The sequence below is a fragment of the Wyeomyia smithii genome, chromosome 3, assembly GCF_029784165.1.
Source record: "Wyeomyia smithii strain HCP4-BCI-WySm-NY-G18 chromosome 3, ASM2978416v1, whole genome shotgun sequence".
NCBI classification, from domain to species: Eukaryota; Metazoa; Arthropoda; class Insecta; order Diptera; family Culicidae; genus Wyeomyia; species Wyeomyia smithii.
The window spans coordinates 128677238-128696257 of NC_073696.1; the positions used below are offsets into that span (position 1 = coordinate 128677238).

General features: G+C 37.9%; 1 protein-coding gene across 1 annotated transcript; it reads left to right on the plus strand.

The window, feature by feature from the left end:
• The first annotated feature begins 15783 nt into the window (after positions 1-15783).
• Positions 15784-18380, plus strand: LOC129730445 (uncharacterized). Its single transcript, XM_055689774.1, has 5 exons — positions 15784-16073; positions 17000-17223; positions 17282-17533; positions 17594-17777; positions 17855-18380. Exons 1-5 carry the CDS (start codon positions 15890-15892, stop codon positions 18259-18261), a joined length of 1251 nt encoding a protein of 416 aa, XP_055545749.1. The 5' UTR covers positions 15784-15889; the 3' UTR covers positions 18262-18380.
• Positions 18381-19020: the final 640 nt, after the last annotated feature.

Genomic DNA, 19020 nt, shown 5'->3' on the forward strand with positions numbered 1-19020 from the left:
CCGACTGGGATACGAGCAACCAAGGAAAAACCGGTGAACCGGTGGGGTAGTTGTTCTCCTTAAAGAGCAGGTTGTCTGCGCGTCTACCCCACAGGGTAGGGGCGGCTCAAACAGCGACTGATCCGGACCGGACGGTTGAACTATGAAATGCGGTGTCTCGCCGGCTACATCCATGGCGGCAGCTCCGTCGCAAGACTAGGCATCGCAGCCCTAGTAAGGCAGCATACTGAAATAAACATACTACGAAGAATCAAGAATTCAAAACGAACCGGAACAATCGGCAATGACCCAGCCGACGAAATAAGGACGACGATTAGAAGCTCAGTACATGTAACAGTAGATCGCTTAATGACCCGGATGTCGACCGGATTCTGCTGGATCAGCTAGAACCCCGCCACTTCGACATCGTTGCGCTCCAGGAGCTTTGCCTGAAAGGAGAGAAGGTACGGTGGATTTGTGGCCGCAAGGCACAGTACCACCAAAGCGGCAGGCAATCAGCGACAGGTTGTGTTTGTTGAGAATTAAAGGCCGGTTCCACAACTACACTATTCCCAATGTGCACTGCCCTCACGAAGGAAGACCTGATACAGGGAAAGAAGCGTTCTACGCACAGCTGGAGAAACTCTACGATAGCTGCTCGCGTAGAGATATCAAGATCGTCGTTGGGGACATGAACGGAAGGATAGACTTATATAAGCCGGTTATCGGCCCGCACAGCCTGCTATGCACCAACTTCGCAGCTTCCCGCGGATTAGCAGTCCAAAGTCCCTTCTTACCTCGACCAACGTACAGCAAAACAAATTGACCACGTTCTCAACGACGGCCCGTTCTTCTCAGACATTACAAACGTACGCACCAATCACGGTGATGATCGGACATGATCACTTCGATACAAAAAACTACAAAACCCTGATAACCGGTAGTCCTCTACGGAAGTCCTTTTGATATTTTCGAACAGAAGGTGCCTATCGGCGAACAGAAGGTGACTATCTACGGTGAAGCACAAGCGGACGACGGATAATGGCTACAGCGCATGAACCATGAGCTACAAGCGCTGCTTGGAGAGAACCCCATTGCACACCTGGCGAAAGACATTAGGTTGCGGTGGGCCGGTCGCATTTTAAGAATGCCGGACGACAACCATGTGAAATCTCTTCTCTTCAGCAACTCTACCGGCACAAGAAATTAAGGGGCGCAGCGTGCATGATGGCTCGACCAGATCGAAAGAGACTTGCGAGTGATGAGACGTCTGGGGAACTGGTGAAACACAGCCCAAAACCGAGTAAACTGGCGACTACTTGATACAGCACGAGTTACTACAGCTCTCGTCTGACTGGTAAGGTGAGTAAGAGAGCAAGGGTTGAGAATTGATCCTGGGTGCAGAACTAGTTCTTAGCCAATGAATGACGACATCTCAATTTGTGTGGATTTTGATGCTCTGATAAGTAGTATGGAATGTATATATATTGAATACAATCATTTTCTGGGAAATTCTAGGGGGGGCTAAACACGTTCCAGGGGGGGCTTCAGCCCCCCTAGCCCCCCCTAGCCCCCCCGTAGTTGCGCCCATGCTTCTTTGTCAAAATTCGGCCACCATACCTTACTTCGAAGTCTCTGCTTTGTTCGCTCAATACCTGGATGCCCAATATGAGCTAACTGCAGAACTCGCCGGCGAAGACTGATTGGAACAACGATTCTTTCGTTTCGCATCAGCATCTTGTTTACAATTAGCAAATCTGCTCGGAACGGAAAATATGCCTTCGATTTTTCAGTCCAGCGCCCTGTATTTAAAGCTTCCTTCACCGATGTCAGCTCAACGCCCGATAATGTTTGTTCCACTGAATCGCCCATACTGAGAGCAGTAGGCTTTGCTGAATCTAGCACTGCAAGTAACATAATTTCACCTTTGTGATCATATGTAGAACAAGATTGAAATTTTGGTAAGCGTGACAGAGGATCTGCTATGTTAGCTTTTCCTGGAATGTGCACAATTTTATAGCGGAAGGATTGCAGCCTCATTGCCCAACGCTCAATTCTTGGACACTGTATTTTCCCATATTTTTGTTGCAGCAGTACTGCCCCAAGGCCAACAGGACTGGCATCAGCGATTACAATTGTTTCATCAAGCGGCGAATAGTATCCCAAGTTTTTAGGATCTGACACTTCTTTCTTTAACTTCTCAAAGGCAATATCGTGGTGGCTTCTCGTCCATTTGAATCTCACGTCTTTTTTTAGTAACTCACGCAATGGAGCCGTGTGAGTGGAAAGATTAGGAATAAATTTACTTAGATAATTTATTAACCCTAAAAAACTCCGAAGCTCTTCGACTGTTTCTGGGTTACGGAACTGCTTCATTGAATGAACTTTTTCGTCTGCAGGATACATTCCATCGCTACTCAATCGATGTCCCATAAATGTTACCTCACTACGCCTAAACTCGCATTTTTCTTTATTGATGGTCATTCCACTTTGCTGAAGCATTTCTAAAACGAGGGCAAGAGCTCTGTCATGTTGTTCTTCACTTGCTCCAAACACTAAGATGTCGTCAATAAACACCTTCACCCCGACAATACCTGACAGTACTCGCTCAATAACACTTTGGAAGACCTCCGAAGCACAGTTCATTCCAAATGTCAAACGCTTATAACGGAAATAACCACAATGTGTAGCAAAAGTCGTAATCGCTCGTGACTCCTCCGCCAGTTCTATTTGATGGAAGGCTTTGTTGAGGTCAGTTTTCGAGAACACCTTACAGTTGTTTAAATGAGGAATAATATCATCAAACCTCGGGAGTGGATATTGCTTAGGGATTATTGCTTTATTGGCATCACGCATATCAACACACAGGCGAATATCCTCAGAGCTGCCAGGTTTTGGCTTTATTACCACACGTGAAATCCACGGTGAATCATGCGGAGCTGGTTCTATTATATCCTCTTTTAATAGCTTTTGTATTTCTCGCTCCACCTTAGGTTGCAAGGGATTGGGATTCGGCTTTGAGTGTGTTGAACTGGTTTAACTGAAGAATCGTTCTGAACGGAAACCACCACTCCATTTACTTTACCGATCTTCCCGGATTGTTGTTGAACAGCACAGATGGAAGTGTCAATTGTTAAAATTCCCAGCTTGGTAGCAGCTTCTCTGCCTAGCAAATTGCATCCAGTCTCTTTAACGACGAACACTTTATCTCTAATGGATGATTTTTTGGTTGAGATCTCTGCAACAAACATGCCTTTCACTGATAATTGATGGTTACCATACGCCATCAGTTTTTTCGCCACTTTGTCTGTTTGAAAATCTATTTTCACTTTTTTCGTTTTCAGGTACTCCCAAGCGGATTCACTTATTAGATTGACACCAGCACCCGAATCAACCATCCAGCTAATCTTCACACCTCCGATTCTGCAATTTACTTTTTCGTTGTTGGCTGGACCCACCGTGAAAGCATAGTGTACACTTTCCTCATCACCTTCTGAAGAGTAATTCGATAAGCCGTCTTCATTACATTCATCACCCATCACTTGCCGAACACTTTCTTTCCGCCCGTACACTTTCTTTCCGCCTTGCGAACCAGCTTTTGTTTTGCAGCATCTTTTGAAATGGCCAATTAGCTTACAGCGCTCACACTTTTTATCCTTCGCAGGACAATCATCATTGTTGGCGTAGTGGCCAATGCGCCCACATCGAATACATTCACCCTTCGTGCTATATACACATTCACTACACTTCTTCATGGCATTGAAGATTTTTCTTGTGTTTAGTAATGGTTTCTAGAGAGCGACCCAACTCGACCGTCTGTGCCAGCGTCAGAGGTGGTTTGGTTAATATCTTTCCCCGTAAGTCATCCGAATATCCTTTTTCAAATATTTGTTCTTTTATGTTTTCCTCCAACCCGTTGTCGTTTTCACAAAGATTTCCCTGCTCACGAAGACGCAACACAAACTTTTCAATGGACTCATCAGGTGCCTGTTCCAAATTTTTGAACATGTGTCTCTCCCTTGGTAAGCATTTGAGTGGCAGAAAGTAATCATCTAGTATACCAATTGATGCCTTGTAGATATCTGATCCTGCGGGTATTATTACTTCTAGCTCTCCTCGAAGATTGAAAAAAATATCCTGCACATCACTGCCGGCATAATGAAGAAGATAAGAACGCTTTCGTGCTGCTACAGTGACGTTGTTTACTTCGAGAAAAATCTCAAAGCCCCTCTTCCATTTCTTCCATCTACTGGACACAGTTGACGTGTCGCTTGGATAGAATTTGACTATGTTTGCATTTCCCGGATTGTCCATTTCTGATCTTCCGGTGGGCTCGTTTCAGCCGTTTCGGGCACTGTCTTTATATTGTTTGTTGTTCAGAAAATTTCCACTTTAACTGACTGACTGTACTCAGTATCACTTAGCTGTTTTTTTTTAGTTTTCCGTATACAATGCGACCGAATCAAATCGTTTCCGTAAAAACCAGCATTTAAGCTCCAAAATAAACTCGTCGCCAAATGTTACATACTAAACGCTTTGATTAATTACCGAATTTAATCAGATAGAAACAAACACACGTGTTACAGCTTTACTATCTATCCTTTATTTATTTCCCTTTTCCTCTACAGTGTTCCCAGTCACTTTTCTTCTATTCCAATGTAACAGTGACTGTATTACGATCTAATGGTCATGCACGTATTTTGGTTATTGATTATGCGGGAAGATGAGATTCCAGTCGTTACCATGTTGTAACAACGTTTTTTGTTGTTATCGACAGCAACTTTACTATGAAAAACAATGTCAGTCATATCTAAATGTTTGGGAAAATGCCTGAAAATGCTGTTAAGATACAATACAACCCCCCTCTTTTATATATAATGATATTTATTGTTTTAGACAATGCTATTTGATGTAAAATTGATGTATTTACAATCTAGGACAGGACGTGACAAGAGAAACCAAAAATCACCCGAAGTTTTGTCAAAGCGAAAGCCTTCTCTGATTGGCCGATTTTGTTAGGCGCACTGTTATATTTTATTATTAGTCGGTACGGTTGGCCGTGCTGCGAAAACTATCGATATTTTTTGTTTACACAGTTTTTGCTTAACAAGTGAATGAACAGCTTTTGGTTTACCAATTTTTCGAAACTTTTTCATACACTAGACTGTGTAATGTCTATAAAAATCAACATTCGAAATGTTATTTATGTTTTTGAAACTACGTATGATGAACAGTAGCAGATTCATTTCATGAAAAGCAAGAGGAATCCGAAATGAGTTGAAATTATGGCTAGTTCAAATAAATTCAACATATATCCACAGACAGACGTCCAAGCAAGAACAAAACTGATCGAAAATTCTGTGTAAATTTTCAAAGATAATTGCGTTATAAATCACTTGTATACTAGCGCCGCCTGGTGACCTTATCGCTACAATACATTTTTTTTTTGCTGCCGTATGAGGCTGGCGTCACTGGTAGCGCTATCTGGTTACGAATTACTACTACAAAAATCTTTACACAAGTTTGGAACTCAGCTTGGACGTCTGTCTGCGATATATCTTTAAATCAATTGAAGATTTAATGAACTAGCATTATCAAATGAATTAATTTAAATTGAAATCCAGAAAGGGGGAAATCCTTGATATTGATATTTTCTTTATTAAACATTTTTCGAAACACTGGCAAGCGTCGTACCCAAAAATCACAATGTTTCATGAGGACAATTTTGAACGAAAAGAAGAAGAACTAGAGGCCACTTGTCACGACCATGGATGCCACATATACAGATTTTTCTGTATTTTACAGATTTTTAAACTGAAAAAGCAATACAGAATCTGTATTACAGAATTACAGAATATTGCCAAAAATACAGATTTTACAGATTTTTTTTGTTATGAGCATGAGTATGATTGACCGCCCGCGGTCGCTACTCCGTTATTGCCAGATCAGCTGTAATTACACAGAGAACCAACAGATGATGCTTGGGACCAACATGCATCCTCAATGTGTAAAATCTGGTGACCTTAATCTTTATATTAGGCAATACTAGCGCCGGCCGCATCCTATAAAATGCAGGTCAAAGAAGGAATTTGTATAGGAAATGTTGACGTGATACTCGCTTATTGGAAGCCGAGAACACCTCTGCACTTCCACGAGAAATCACTGGGATGTTGGAGAAAGGGCAAGGTACACAGCAGGGTTCGTTTTGGTAAACGATGCGCTGGTTTCGAGTGTCGGGTTCTTTAGAACAAGTATCGCGCGAACAAGTTCATTATATCCGCCATGATATTCATAATGCGATTCGAACTTATTCCGTTTTACAATGTAACACCGCAACAATAAACCGTACGCAAGGATACTGGACTTTTGATCAAACTGGGACAACTTGAAATGATATGATATCTCCTCGTAAGGTGATCCTCTTTACACCGAAATTTATTGCGCGTTGTTGATCTATCTGCAGATAATTCGACCTCATGAAGGTATCGACGCGGAGTCACTAGGGGTTCGGTCAACCGGGCATTTTCTACCTAATTGATCGACCAACGACGTTTCTCGTACACACTTTGTCTGCTCTAAAAAAAAAAAACGATACGATCCCGCGAAAAACACACCTGAAAAACAGAATATAACAATGTTGCGCGCTTATTACGAAAACAAATCATGAGTATATTTCTTGCCAAACATCGCGATCCTCTGCGTACGACGCACGCGATAGATTTTACAGATTTTTTTGTTATAACAACGAACTGAAATCAATTTTGAAGGTAGAATTCGATTCGATTTTCAAAGTTTTGTAAAAAAAAACAACATCAGGATTATGTAGGTATCGATACAGAAGAAATGGAATGTGACTTGAACGAAGCCCGAAAACGAACGTTTCGAAATATTTGTCAGGATTTCTATTCAAAATTCGTAAAACAAATTGCAAAGAGGTGCGATTTCACCGATTCTGTTATAAAAATGGCAGCTTTAAGTAATCTTAAATCGTTCGTGAAATTGGAAAATTTAAATGATGCGATAGTTCCCCAAATTCGCAACAATAACTGACTGACAAGGGCTGTCTAACGAATTTCGCACGCTTGAAAAAAAAACTTTTTGACCGGAAGATTCATTGCAACAAATGACTTAACTTGGTCTGAGCTGTTGAACACCATTAGGCGGGATGGTAATTTCAAGTTTCTATTACAGATCATTTGTGAGAATTTTTTATATAAATCTACACTCTTCGGTTTGTTTAGAACGCATACTTTTAATATATAATTGAAACCAAAAATTGCATGGCCCCTAAGCTAATGATCTCAATTTTAAAAGCTGAAAGCTACGTTGCAGAACAAAAAGGAGATTCTAATATTAAATTAACGAAAACTTTAAAAAATAAATTTAACAAAAACCTATATGAACATCATGTAGAGAAGAATGAATTTGTTTAAATATGTTCTGCAAGTAAATTTTTTCCATCCAAGATTCTGAGTTTGCTCAATACAGATTTTTAATGCAGATTTTTTGGCCCGAGATACAGATATACAGATATTTTCAAAGAAAAATACAGATATAAATGTGGCAACCCTGATCACGACCTGTCCTAGTATACAGTATAAAACATAGTCGAATTATGGTATTTCGATGTACAGTAAGGTCGCTTTTTACGCGGGTTGCTTTCCTCCGTTACTCAAAAACGGTACAAGATATCGACCTCATTTCAATCAAGTTTTCCGTTTTAGGCAACGAGTGATCATATATCAGTTTTCAAAAAAAAAATCACATTTATCGTAGCTGCAATAAAGCTGAAAAATTACTTTTTCAGAAAGACAGAATGTACAATTTTAGCCATGGAATTGTCATATACGCGCTTATTTAGACTATGAGCCAGCTACTGTTGGCTGTAAAAGAGTTTTTCCACAGGATGTACAACGAATGAATAATCGCTTCTACAGAATCGATCAGTAGGTATAAAAGTTTGTCAAATGGCTGAGCTATTTCTTATTCAGCCCTTGTTCGGCTTTTTAGGAAGCCGAATGTAACAAGTAGCTGATTTAGTTCTCCAAAACTGACTGATCAAAAGCTGATTAAATACTTAGAAATACATTATTCGACCTACGTTCAGCCGTCAGCTGAATAAGATTAGTTATAAAAGCGCTTATTTAGCCAAAAAAATGTTTCTTGGGAAGTATACTGGAAGCCTAGTATACAATTCTTGACTCTATTGAACTAAAGGACAATGTCAATTTTTATTTGTATCAAAACACGTCCTTCTAGAGATACTGTAAGATAGAGAGACGATAAGACACTCACCGCTATAGTAACTGTTACACCAAAACGAATAACGGCCGTGCTTTTGCATGCGCTGGTACACCGCCTTTATGAACTACTCAAACAATGATATTATTCAGCGGATGGCACCGTTCGAGTAGTTCATGTTGTACTAACTTTTTTTGGAAGATTTCTGCTTGAGTGTTATACATATATGGGTCATTCCATAGGAAGTGACCACGAAAAAGCTCAAACTTGGACACGACCATCACAGATTTTGCTAGAAATTGGAAGAGTTATTCATCTACTGTCACTTTGGAAAAATCCCAAATTTGGTGTCGAATTTAGTTTTAAAATACAAAAATAATCTATCTGGCAACACTTCCGGTCAAAAATAATATTTTTTCTGAATTCCTTGGTTTATTTTCAACAAAATTCACTTATCACTATTTTCCGGGTATCTTATACGTCTAAAAAATGTAAAAAAAAATAATTACGAAGTTTACAACTTTTTTCGTAAAAATGTTATATCTCTAGATTGGCTTATATTAACTCGGGATGATAGTTGTTTCTTATGTGAAATTTTCCAAAAAACACGATGAAATTATCAAATTTGAAATAAAAATGGCTGCATTTGCCGAAAAATGTAAATTTAGTTTTCAAATACAAAAATAATTTATCTGGCAACACTTCTGGTCTAAAGTTATATTTTTGCCGGATTCCTTGGTTTATTTTCTTCAAAAATGGTCTATCAGTATTTTTCAAACATCTCACGTCTATGAATTGTAAGAAAAAGAAAAAAGAGATTTTTGACAAAAATTGTGTGACTTTGCAATAAAGAGGGGGGTCCTTCAGAGCGGGGGGTGTTCCAATCGACACCAAAATTTTGATTTTTCCAAAGAGACAGTAGATAATTTCCCCAACTTCGAGCATAATCTGTGATGGTCGTGTCCAAGTGGCATGTACACTTCGTATGGAATGACCAGTCTAATACTGGGACACGGTTATATGGGAAAAAGCGATGGTGTCATTTTTTCGCTCCCTTGCACTTTTCGTGTTCCTTATGGGTCCTATAACAACTGTGTAACTTTTCAGATCGATCGGTGAAACGCCCGATTTGCGCCCGATTTTTAAAGCTTCCATACGATTTTATATGGGAAAACCCACTTTTTCAAAACTTTCTCCATAGAGATGTCCAGTTGGCTCCTAAAATTATATCAATACATGATATTTATAGTAAATTTTCCTGGGAAAAACTCTTCTGAAGACTGCAAGACGGAACTTTGCTTGTGAAAAAAGATATTCACCCCAGACTGAATGAATATCTGACGAACGGCTCACCATTGAATTTTACTAGCAATACTACTGCAGCATGCTGCTTGGGGTTCCTACTAACTCGTGCGACACCTACTGGACATACTCCGCAAAAGATACATTTTCAGCCTTTCTGCTGTTTAGGCGCACGACAGCTGTCAACTAAGTTCAAAGGGAAAAAGCACATCAGCGCCACTTCCGCTGCGATTATGTGGTTATACCACAGACAAACAGACGTAATGAAAGCCGCTGGGCTGGCAACCTGAAATACAGCGTTTCTTATGTAAAATTTGCTATATTTCAGGTTTCCAACTCAGCGGCTTCTGATTAGTGGGAATTTGGGTTATTTTTTTTCCCAGTGTGCATTGACGGGTCGTCTTCAACCCGTATAAATTTTGTATGGTGGCTCATGGAGAAATTGATGAAATATGAGAGACACATGGTCGGTGTTAAGTCAGACCGGACCAAGTGACATTTTGATCATTTCGAGAAAAACGAGTTTGAAGTTTGTTGCTCTGGGAATTTTGAAGTTTTCAATATGTATGCGCAGTTTTGATGTTATAAGTTGGAGTAACCTTCTAACTGTATCATGCAATGTGACAATTGAAAAAAAGGAGTGCCGTGAGCTCAAAAAGGACAGGTTTGTAAATGATTAAATGTACTTGGTCCACTCTGATTGAATCGAAGAAGAATCATTTATGACTTGGTCCATTATGACTGAACAATTGAACAAATAATTTCAGTCCATTGATCGTCGAACAGTCAAAAAGTTTTTAATCTACATAGTTAGCTTCTGCGACATCAACAATTATTGAAAATAGTTTGAATAAACTTGAAACTGTGTTTGTTTCAACAAATCAATGGTAGGAGCGGAATGTTTTAATGGAACAAAAATATGGTTAATTTACTCAATTAAGTTATTCGTAATCATCCATTTTCTCTGCAACTTTGGCCAAAATTGCCGTAGAATTGATGATGGACTGGATGGTTTCCTCGTGTTTTGGTTCTGGAATTTCTGTCGGGTTTGGAAATTGTGGAATGTTGTGTCACCCACACAAATGACTAACGTTTCTCATTTACGTGTTCAATCAGAGTGGACCAAGTACATTTTCCTCATTTACTGGTGAAGTATACTTTTTCGACTAACGGGCAATGAAGCATTCCGATAAGTTGCCTGATAGTGTTGAAATTCATTTATGTTCACTTCAAACCGATGCTGTAAATTCCGATAGTTTCAACTTTTTTCTGCTTAACACATGGTTCACTTTGTCTGCACACTATAAAGCATGATATCAGGTCATGTTAGTGACAGCAATAAACGATCCAAAAACACATCCAAAACCACGGCAGTGCGTGAAACTTTACAGATTCCGATGGGGGTGAGTGAAAGAGTTCTCTGATACAAAGAAATCTGGAAAAACGCTTGAAAATTCTTCCGTTCGTTCGCTTTTATCAATAGCTGACCGAAGGCAGTCTCCTTGAAAATAACCACTTGGTCCATTCTGACTGAACACTGTAATCGCTTTTCATTGGTCATGCAGACAAAAATCATGCTGTTATTTCTGCTGTTCTAGAGATAAATAAAATCTGATTGTTGTGTGGTGTAGCTTAAGAAAATCTTTATCCAATACTATCGTTAACTCGTTTTTTTCAATTTTGCGACTTGGTCCGGTCTGACTTCACACCGACCACATATTATTCGAATCATCATTTTACTGTAAATCAGTATTCCATTGATCAATTTACTGAAGACCAGTAATCGATTCAGGGATTCGCGAAAATACAGCAAAACTATTCGCTGAACAGAAAACAGTAAATTAATGTTTGCTGGAATCCAGTGAACGAATTGGTATGTCAAAAAATTATACGTCAAGCTGTCATTAGTTAAACGCGTCAAACCGCTGTGCAGCTGGAACGGGATCATCGCTAAGTTCCTGATAGCGGATACGAGACCATATCTATGTTACTGTTGGGCTAGATAAACTTAAAAGTTGATATGATGAACATACATCTTTAGTTCAACAGTAATTTGGCTATGATCCGATGGGTGGATAAAAGCTGGTGCCTGGGAAAATCATTGTTTCGCCTAAACCTACTGGTTAACAAGCAAATCGATTTGTGTTTCGCTGAATGTACAGCAAATTATCATTGCTGACAACCAGCAAGTTGTATTTTGTTTTACTGAACATGCAGCAAACGATATGTCACTTTTATGCAATTGAACCTTACCAAAAACATCATAGCAAGTAGAGTGGTATCTGTGGATCGATCCTATACAAATGACAAGCGTCAAATTAAACAGCACACTCCATCTATTGAAGGTGGAAGTTTGCATCGCTGCGAAGACACAGTGGGCGTATGTGGTGGTCCAACCTGTGCGATCGGCTTGCATTCGCATCGCCAGCATACACACTAGCATGCGTCAGTTCCACTTTTACTCAAGGACTGCGCTGCCAAAACTGTCGCTCAATCTCAGGCAGAGTTCCCAGTCTTCTTGATATGATGTTTTTGACCTTACTGAATAATCTGCATATTTCATTTTGCTGAACAGATTGCTGGAAACACAGCACACCAAAAATCAGCAAAATTTTGCTGGTTTCCAGCTCCTCTTCAAAGTTCAGCAAAATACTTTGCTGAAAGCATATCAGCAAACCATTTGTTTACTGATTCACAGCATTTTTTCCTAAATATTGCAGTAATTCAGTCCCAAAATTTTTATTCAGTAATTTATTTTTACTGTTAATCAGTATTGACTTGATCAATTTTCTGAAAACCTGTAATCGATTAAATGATTCCCGAAAATACAGCAAAATTATTTGCTGAACACAAAACACTAAATGAATGTTTGCTGGAAATCAGCGAGCGAATCGATGTGTCAAAAATTTTCACTTCAAGCTGTCATTAGTAAAACGCGCCAACCGCTGTGAAGCTGATACGGGATCATGGCATAGCTGGTATGGGACCATAGCTCGTTTATTTTTACTGAAAACCAGCAAAATTTTGCTGGATTTGGCCGAGCTGTCAGACCAGCAATTCATCCAGCAAATAAATTTTGCTGTTTATCCAGTAGAGCAAAATTTATTCAACTGACAGCACTTAACTGTAACTTCAGCAAACTTGAATTCAATTACTGAATATTTTATTTATTTATTTATTTCGTCAAACAAAAGTAGACTACATATTTTTATAAGTTACTTAAGAAAAAAAAAAGAGTTCATAAGAAGTAATTCTTACTCTACATGCTCAAATAAACAAATAATAATACATAATTGATTAACGATTTCTTTACTTGATTCGGATTATTACAATAATTATTTTCTATCGATTTAAATTGCGCGTTGAATTGGAATATTCTTTTAATTTAGCTCTTGACAAAGAAAAGTCAATGGCTTCACGGTGTTGGTTATACACTAACATCATTTGATTAATGGACCCGTATTTAGCAAAATTGTTCCGTTGATGATTTAAAGAAAACAAAGTCCAGGCTTGTAAATTTCTATAAGGCACATTAAATTGAGTTTTGATAATATTTCGGGTTAATTGAAGCGCTGATATAGAATTTCTTTGTTTCTTTTTCTGCAAAAAGCCATCGAACTACATTTTTTAAGTAGTAGTCAGTAATTAAGGAGTAATCATATTCATGAGATAAACTTTCAATCACCATCAGTAGCAGCATTGCAGTTTTGATTGCGCGTGAATTCGGTTTATTCGCGTTGTAAGAGATTTCGAAGGCTTCGCACCTACGTTAACTTTGATACATCAGTTTCTATTACGCTCTAACAGCAGGTTTAGAAATTGATCAAGAAAAGGGGTTGTTTGAAACTTTTCGAAAAACCTTTACCTTCGAGACATCAAATTAGTCTGGGTTCATGGAAGCAAACATAAATTGACCTTTTGGGACGGGGAGACTCTGTCAATTTTTTTTGGATATTGATACAGAGAATATCACAGGGAATGGTTGGTGTCTATTCATGTCGTCTGTGCAAGGAATGCTCGCATGTGATTGGTTCATTGTTCGTGTAAAATTGTCCCTGACACTTTTTATCGATTTTTACCGCTATGCAATGAAAAAGTAATGATACCTAGCGTATTACAAAATTGATCAACATTTTATCTATCCAATAACATATTGGTTATTGTTATCCATCGTGTGATTATGCTGTTATTATCGTTTGAAATCTGAAAGCAACATTTGCCAGTTTCATTTCCAATTTTACAGATTGCATACCAGTATAGAAAACAAAGACGTAGTCCCGCGTCAAAAGAGTATACGGTAAATTTGTGTGTTCATTTTTGTCAAAAGTTACAAGCTCAAATATAAGAAGACATCGTTTGGGCGAATAAAATTTTTGATGGAAAATCTCTATTACCGTGTGTCTATACCGTAAAATTTGGAAAAATGACCTGGCGTACGGTAAACCGGTTCCACCATCCATGGCTCATCCTTACAACAGAATGTAATCCATTGCTGGTTACGTTCTGTTTTTTTGCATGTGCATCCATCGCTGTTGACACTATTCGCGAGAATGTGAAGCACATGTATATCTATCCTTCCTCACAATCTTCCTTATTTTAGGGAATTGATGAATCTGGAACATATGTACATATAAAACGTTAACAATCTATCGTTTCACTTAGGAGCCATCCACATACAACGTGGACAGTTTTTTAATGATAGTAGTTCTTGGTAGTTCAACTTCATTGCTTAATTCTGATTACAGTGATAGTCGAACGATTTATGAAATAGTCGGAATTCATCTCTTAATGTGTTTGAAAACAGACTACATATTATTACCTAATATTTAAACTTTTCTTCGCTAAACTAGAGTCGGTTGAAGATGGCCTACTTGTTTTGTCAAGCAGTCATGATAGAAATTACCAGGTGTTTTACTGTTAGATGTGTAGAACACCGTGAATATTTTTTGAGTTTAGTGCACTTTCTGCCAGTTTTGAAGCATTTTTCGAAGTAGAAATGTACTCAGTGCGCTGGCATCTATCTACAAATTCAAACCCTACTTTCTGTTTAGAGCCGAGGTGGCTCGTGTTTTTCTGTTTATTTGACACCTACTTCGCGACAAACTATGAAATGTATTGGACAATAGCGAAGTTACTACTGCGATCCTATTGGCACTGACAGTTTTTTCCAAACATCTTGAACATACATATATAAGAAGCGGGAACGGAAACGAACGCCTCAACGAATACCTGATTTGTTTAATTCTTCACCACTAGATTCATTCAATTTTGAAAAGGACGGATTTCAGGCTAAATAAATATCATTTATTTCATTATCGATAACCTACAATATCTGTACTTAATAGGTCTTTTTTTAACACCAGCACCCAAGCTACGGACCTGTTGCCAAATCAGACTTGTGATAATTTTAAACTTACTGGTATTGCCAAGCAAAACATAGGTAGGAATATTTCGCTTTCGAAACTTGACCTTTTTTTGATTGGACACAGAATTTACAGCCATTACTATTAGTATTCAGTTCAATTGCGGGGCTAGAGATACGATCGTATTGATATTAACAGTCTATCCCAAGCCAGGATTCGAACATATGACTACTGGCCTGAAAGGACCGCATCATACCCCGAGAGCAGCTAGGAATACTTATTGGTAGTGCTCTTGTATTTAGTCTCAAATTTACTGAAGGTTAGTAATGAAACGAAAGACATACACAATTGTTCGAAAAAGACATACACAGTAGTTCGGGGTTTAAAGGGTTCATTCGAAAATTTGTTAAATCTTCTATCTATTAATCTAACCGTGTTATTCGTTAACTTGTAATAATTTTGAGCAAAATTCTATACCAAACGAAAACAGTTTTACTGCATTTTTTTTACAATATTTTTTGTAGTGAAGATGTTTGTTGTCGCAACATATTTATGAATTTGAAGTTGTGAAAAATTGAAATTGTAGTTAGTTTTATTATTATGCGGCTCTTTTATGATTTCTCGGGATAACATTTTCTTTTTTGAAAATAATTTTTGAGATTTAGTAAATAAACGATGGAAAAAAGAAAAAAAAAACAAATGTAATGCGAATTTTATTTTCGGATCAGTTGTGCCACAAAAGACCACACATTTGCAGTTAATCTGCTATCAACAAGCTAAATCCGATAATAAATAATTTAATTATGTATGTGCACTGCCGTATCTATGAGAATTGCCAGTTTGCATCTTATATAAAAGCATCAGCTGAAATTATTTTCTTTGAGTTCCTATCGTTCGGGGGGAGTGAGTTAGCTCTGTTGGGCATGAATTGTTTTAAAAATATTGAAGCCTAGAGTTATCTTCACGCGAAATCCCGTAGTGTAGTGTGACTTTAAAAATAAGAAATGGAAGGAGAGCTAACAAAAGCAGCATGTAAATATAAAATGTTCGAAAATCCAATGATCGAGGGTGTGAAATGGATTGACAGATATGCACTCACGATCGATAAGTTTTGGATTAAATTGCCAGAGTATATGCGGAACACGTTTGTTACTTTTGCTGTGTTACTTATGGCGTCAACTATCAAAGGTATGTATCCATGAAAAATATTGACATCTGCGCGAGTTTTCCGGTTTGCCAAAAATACGAAAATAATATTGTTTTTTGTAGGTACTGTTATTTTTTAGTTGAATTTATATTTATTTCACCGAGAATCATTTAAAAGTGGTTTAAATTGTGAAATTCTGATCTCTGTCTTTCAAACTGCTTTATAAGTGAATATTAAAATATATTTATTTTCCTCTTAATAATAAATAAATGAGTATAGAAATGAACAAATAAATAAATAAATTATAAATAAATCATTAAGCACGCGTAATCCGTATAGATACAGAGTGTTTCTTAACTGGTGTTTGTTGATTGATTGCATTAATCGGAATGATTTTACGTACGGAGGTTTCAAAGTATTTTTGGGTTTCAAAACATTTTTTTATTCCTCCGACATATCGCGCTGTTTATGATTAAGGCTAAATATAACCTAGTACTGTGCCTGTGTCCATCACATACGGCAAGAAATGGAGGCGCATGGTGGTTTTGTCAGTTATAGCATGAAGTTGGTCAATACACCGCGAACGAGTTAATGGATAGTCTAAAATATTTTTTCTATGATGTCCGTACCCGATCCCTACCCGTTAATGATTGCCAGGTTTTGATAACCATAAGACAATTTTGATAACATTTTTCGTAAAACGTCAAATTAGTAACTGTAGTATTACTTCAGCTTAGCCACTCTTGTTACGACTCCTTCCTACGAACAAAATTGATAAGCTCTCCTTAGTACTGTACCGAAATCTCTCGACCAAATGTATGCATTTGATATGGAACTTTGATTTAACACCTGTTTGGAAATATGGCTATGGACTACGTTTATTGACATATCGGGGCGGCTATCTGCAACGTTAATTGCTTCAAGTACAGCCTATATTGTTTTGTACTCACGATATCTTGCTTCATAGGTGACTGGATTGCGATTGTTGTACATCTGGTAAAACACATCAATGGCACGAGCGCAGTCATTGGCGAACAGTTGAATGGCTCAATGTACCGTACGAACGCAACAGGTGATGTGAATTGGAGTGATATACTTGAATTCATGAGTCTGCAAGGGCTCCCGCACTTTCTGATCTGGGCAATTGTTGGATCGTTTCTAATCTATTTCAGTGCTGGTGGATTCATTCACGTGAGTATTGAAATATCTCTGTGGGTTACAATATCGATAAGAAAAAATCACGTTTCAGTGGTATTATTATACAAACAGACGTGATAGGCCCCATGAGTGGAAGTGTCAACCCGAGAAATTTCTGTCTCCAGAATTGGAGTTACATGAAGTATTTGTTGGTTCATTCTCGCTATTGTTGATGAGTTGTCTCAGTGGAATACTATCTTGTTATGCGATTAATAATGGAAAACTTCTAACGCTCTACTACCGTTGGGACGAATATGGATGGTGGTGGTTTGTCGCTCAAATTATTGTGATTTTTATTTACCAGGTAAAACAAATATTTGTATATTAAGCTAACTGAATATTAAAACTCTGATGCAATTTTTAGGATTATCTGACCTATTGGCTTCACAGAATCTATCACTGGCCTTGGCTTTATAAAAATTTCCACAAACTACATCATACTTATAAGCAGCCGACAGCATTTTCAGTAACTGCAATTCATCCGATTGAAATTTTGCATGTACAACTTACCATGTTACTGCCAATATTTGTTATACCGACGCATTGGGGTAAGTTTCATAGGGCTTTTTATAAAACTAGAATATCAAAACATATTTTATCGCTATAAATGTATTTTAAATTACAGTCGCTTTTTACATAGTCGAGATATACACTTATGCGCATGGTATTTTGAACCATAGTGGAGTCAACATCAAATCATTCTGGTGGCAACCCTGGCAACCGGATACGATGTTTCACGATAATCATCATCAATACTTCCACGTAAATTTCGGTTTTAACATCTTCATCTGGGATGTACTTCATGGAACTTATCGGCGAAAAGATCGTGTCTATTCAGAGGATATTTTCTTTGGCAAAGGAAAAAGTTTCAATGAAGTCTCTAGCAAGGAACTGTTGAATGATTTGGCTGAGCGGAAAAAGGAAAATCCACGAGCGTACCGAGAAAATGTTAACGAATATAATATTAATGATGTCCTCGTGAACACATTAAAGAACAAAAGACTAGCAAGCTGCGATTCTAAGAACGAATAGGTTGGATTTGATACTTAGAATTTTATGTAAGGTGTTTGCTCGGATTATTGGAATATTATCAAATCGTTATATTGTAATCATGTCAATTATTATTTAACAAATATATATTTTTTTAAATTTCAATTATTTAGTTTGCCTTAAAAAATAATTCCAATGAATACGCAAATAGTAGCGACAACTCCGTAATAGTCTTATATATTAAAAGTTGGCTGCACAATCTGTGCCCAATAAACAAAAAGCTCAAGTTCCGAAAGCAAAATGTTAGCTTTACTTTGCTTCATTTCTGATGTGTGGAATACGGTGCTGGTTTGAAAGATTATAGAATGAAAGCTTTCATAGCATGTGAGCTTCCTTGTTAGGCAATGTAATAAAGCTGTACCATAGAAGCATCAACCATAAAGCTCTGACAGAGCTTTTCTGATTTATCGCCATTGTGCTATGTTAAGTTAAAGAGGTTCTGGTCTAAAATGAAGTGTGATACCTTTTTTGTACTTGTTCAGAGTTGTTGCCCATATGGACGGATTTCGCTTATTTTTTTATCAATATTTTTAAATCAGATCCGACAGTTTCCTAAATGTCATCCATTAACAACTTTCTCTAGCCTTTGTTATTACCGCACGTCTATGAGATGCATGAGTTTTCAGAAGGAAAAACATGAATTGATCTACCTCACTCAACTGCATAATGTTAGCTCGGTAAAGTAAAATACCGAACTACTTAGATATGAAAGGAGCAGGTTTTGCGGTTGATTTCATAACG

Excerpts from the sequence above, each read along its gene's own strand:
- LOC129730445 (XM_055689774.1), top strand. The coding sequence starts at position 15,890 with ATGGAAGGAGAGCTAACAAAAGCAGCATGTAAATATAAAATGTTCGAA. Across the intron at positions 17,224-17,281 it reads GTGCTGGTGGATTCATTCAC|TGGTATTATTATACAAACAG; the intron begins GTGAGTATTGAA and ends ATCACGTTTCAG. Across the intron at positions 17,778-17,854 it reads TGTTATACCGACGCATTGGG|TCGCTTTTTACATAGTCGAG; the intron begins GTAAGTTTCATA and ends TTTAAATTACAG.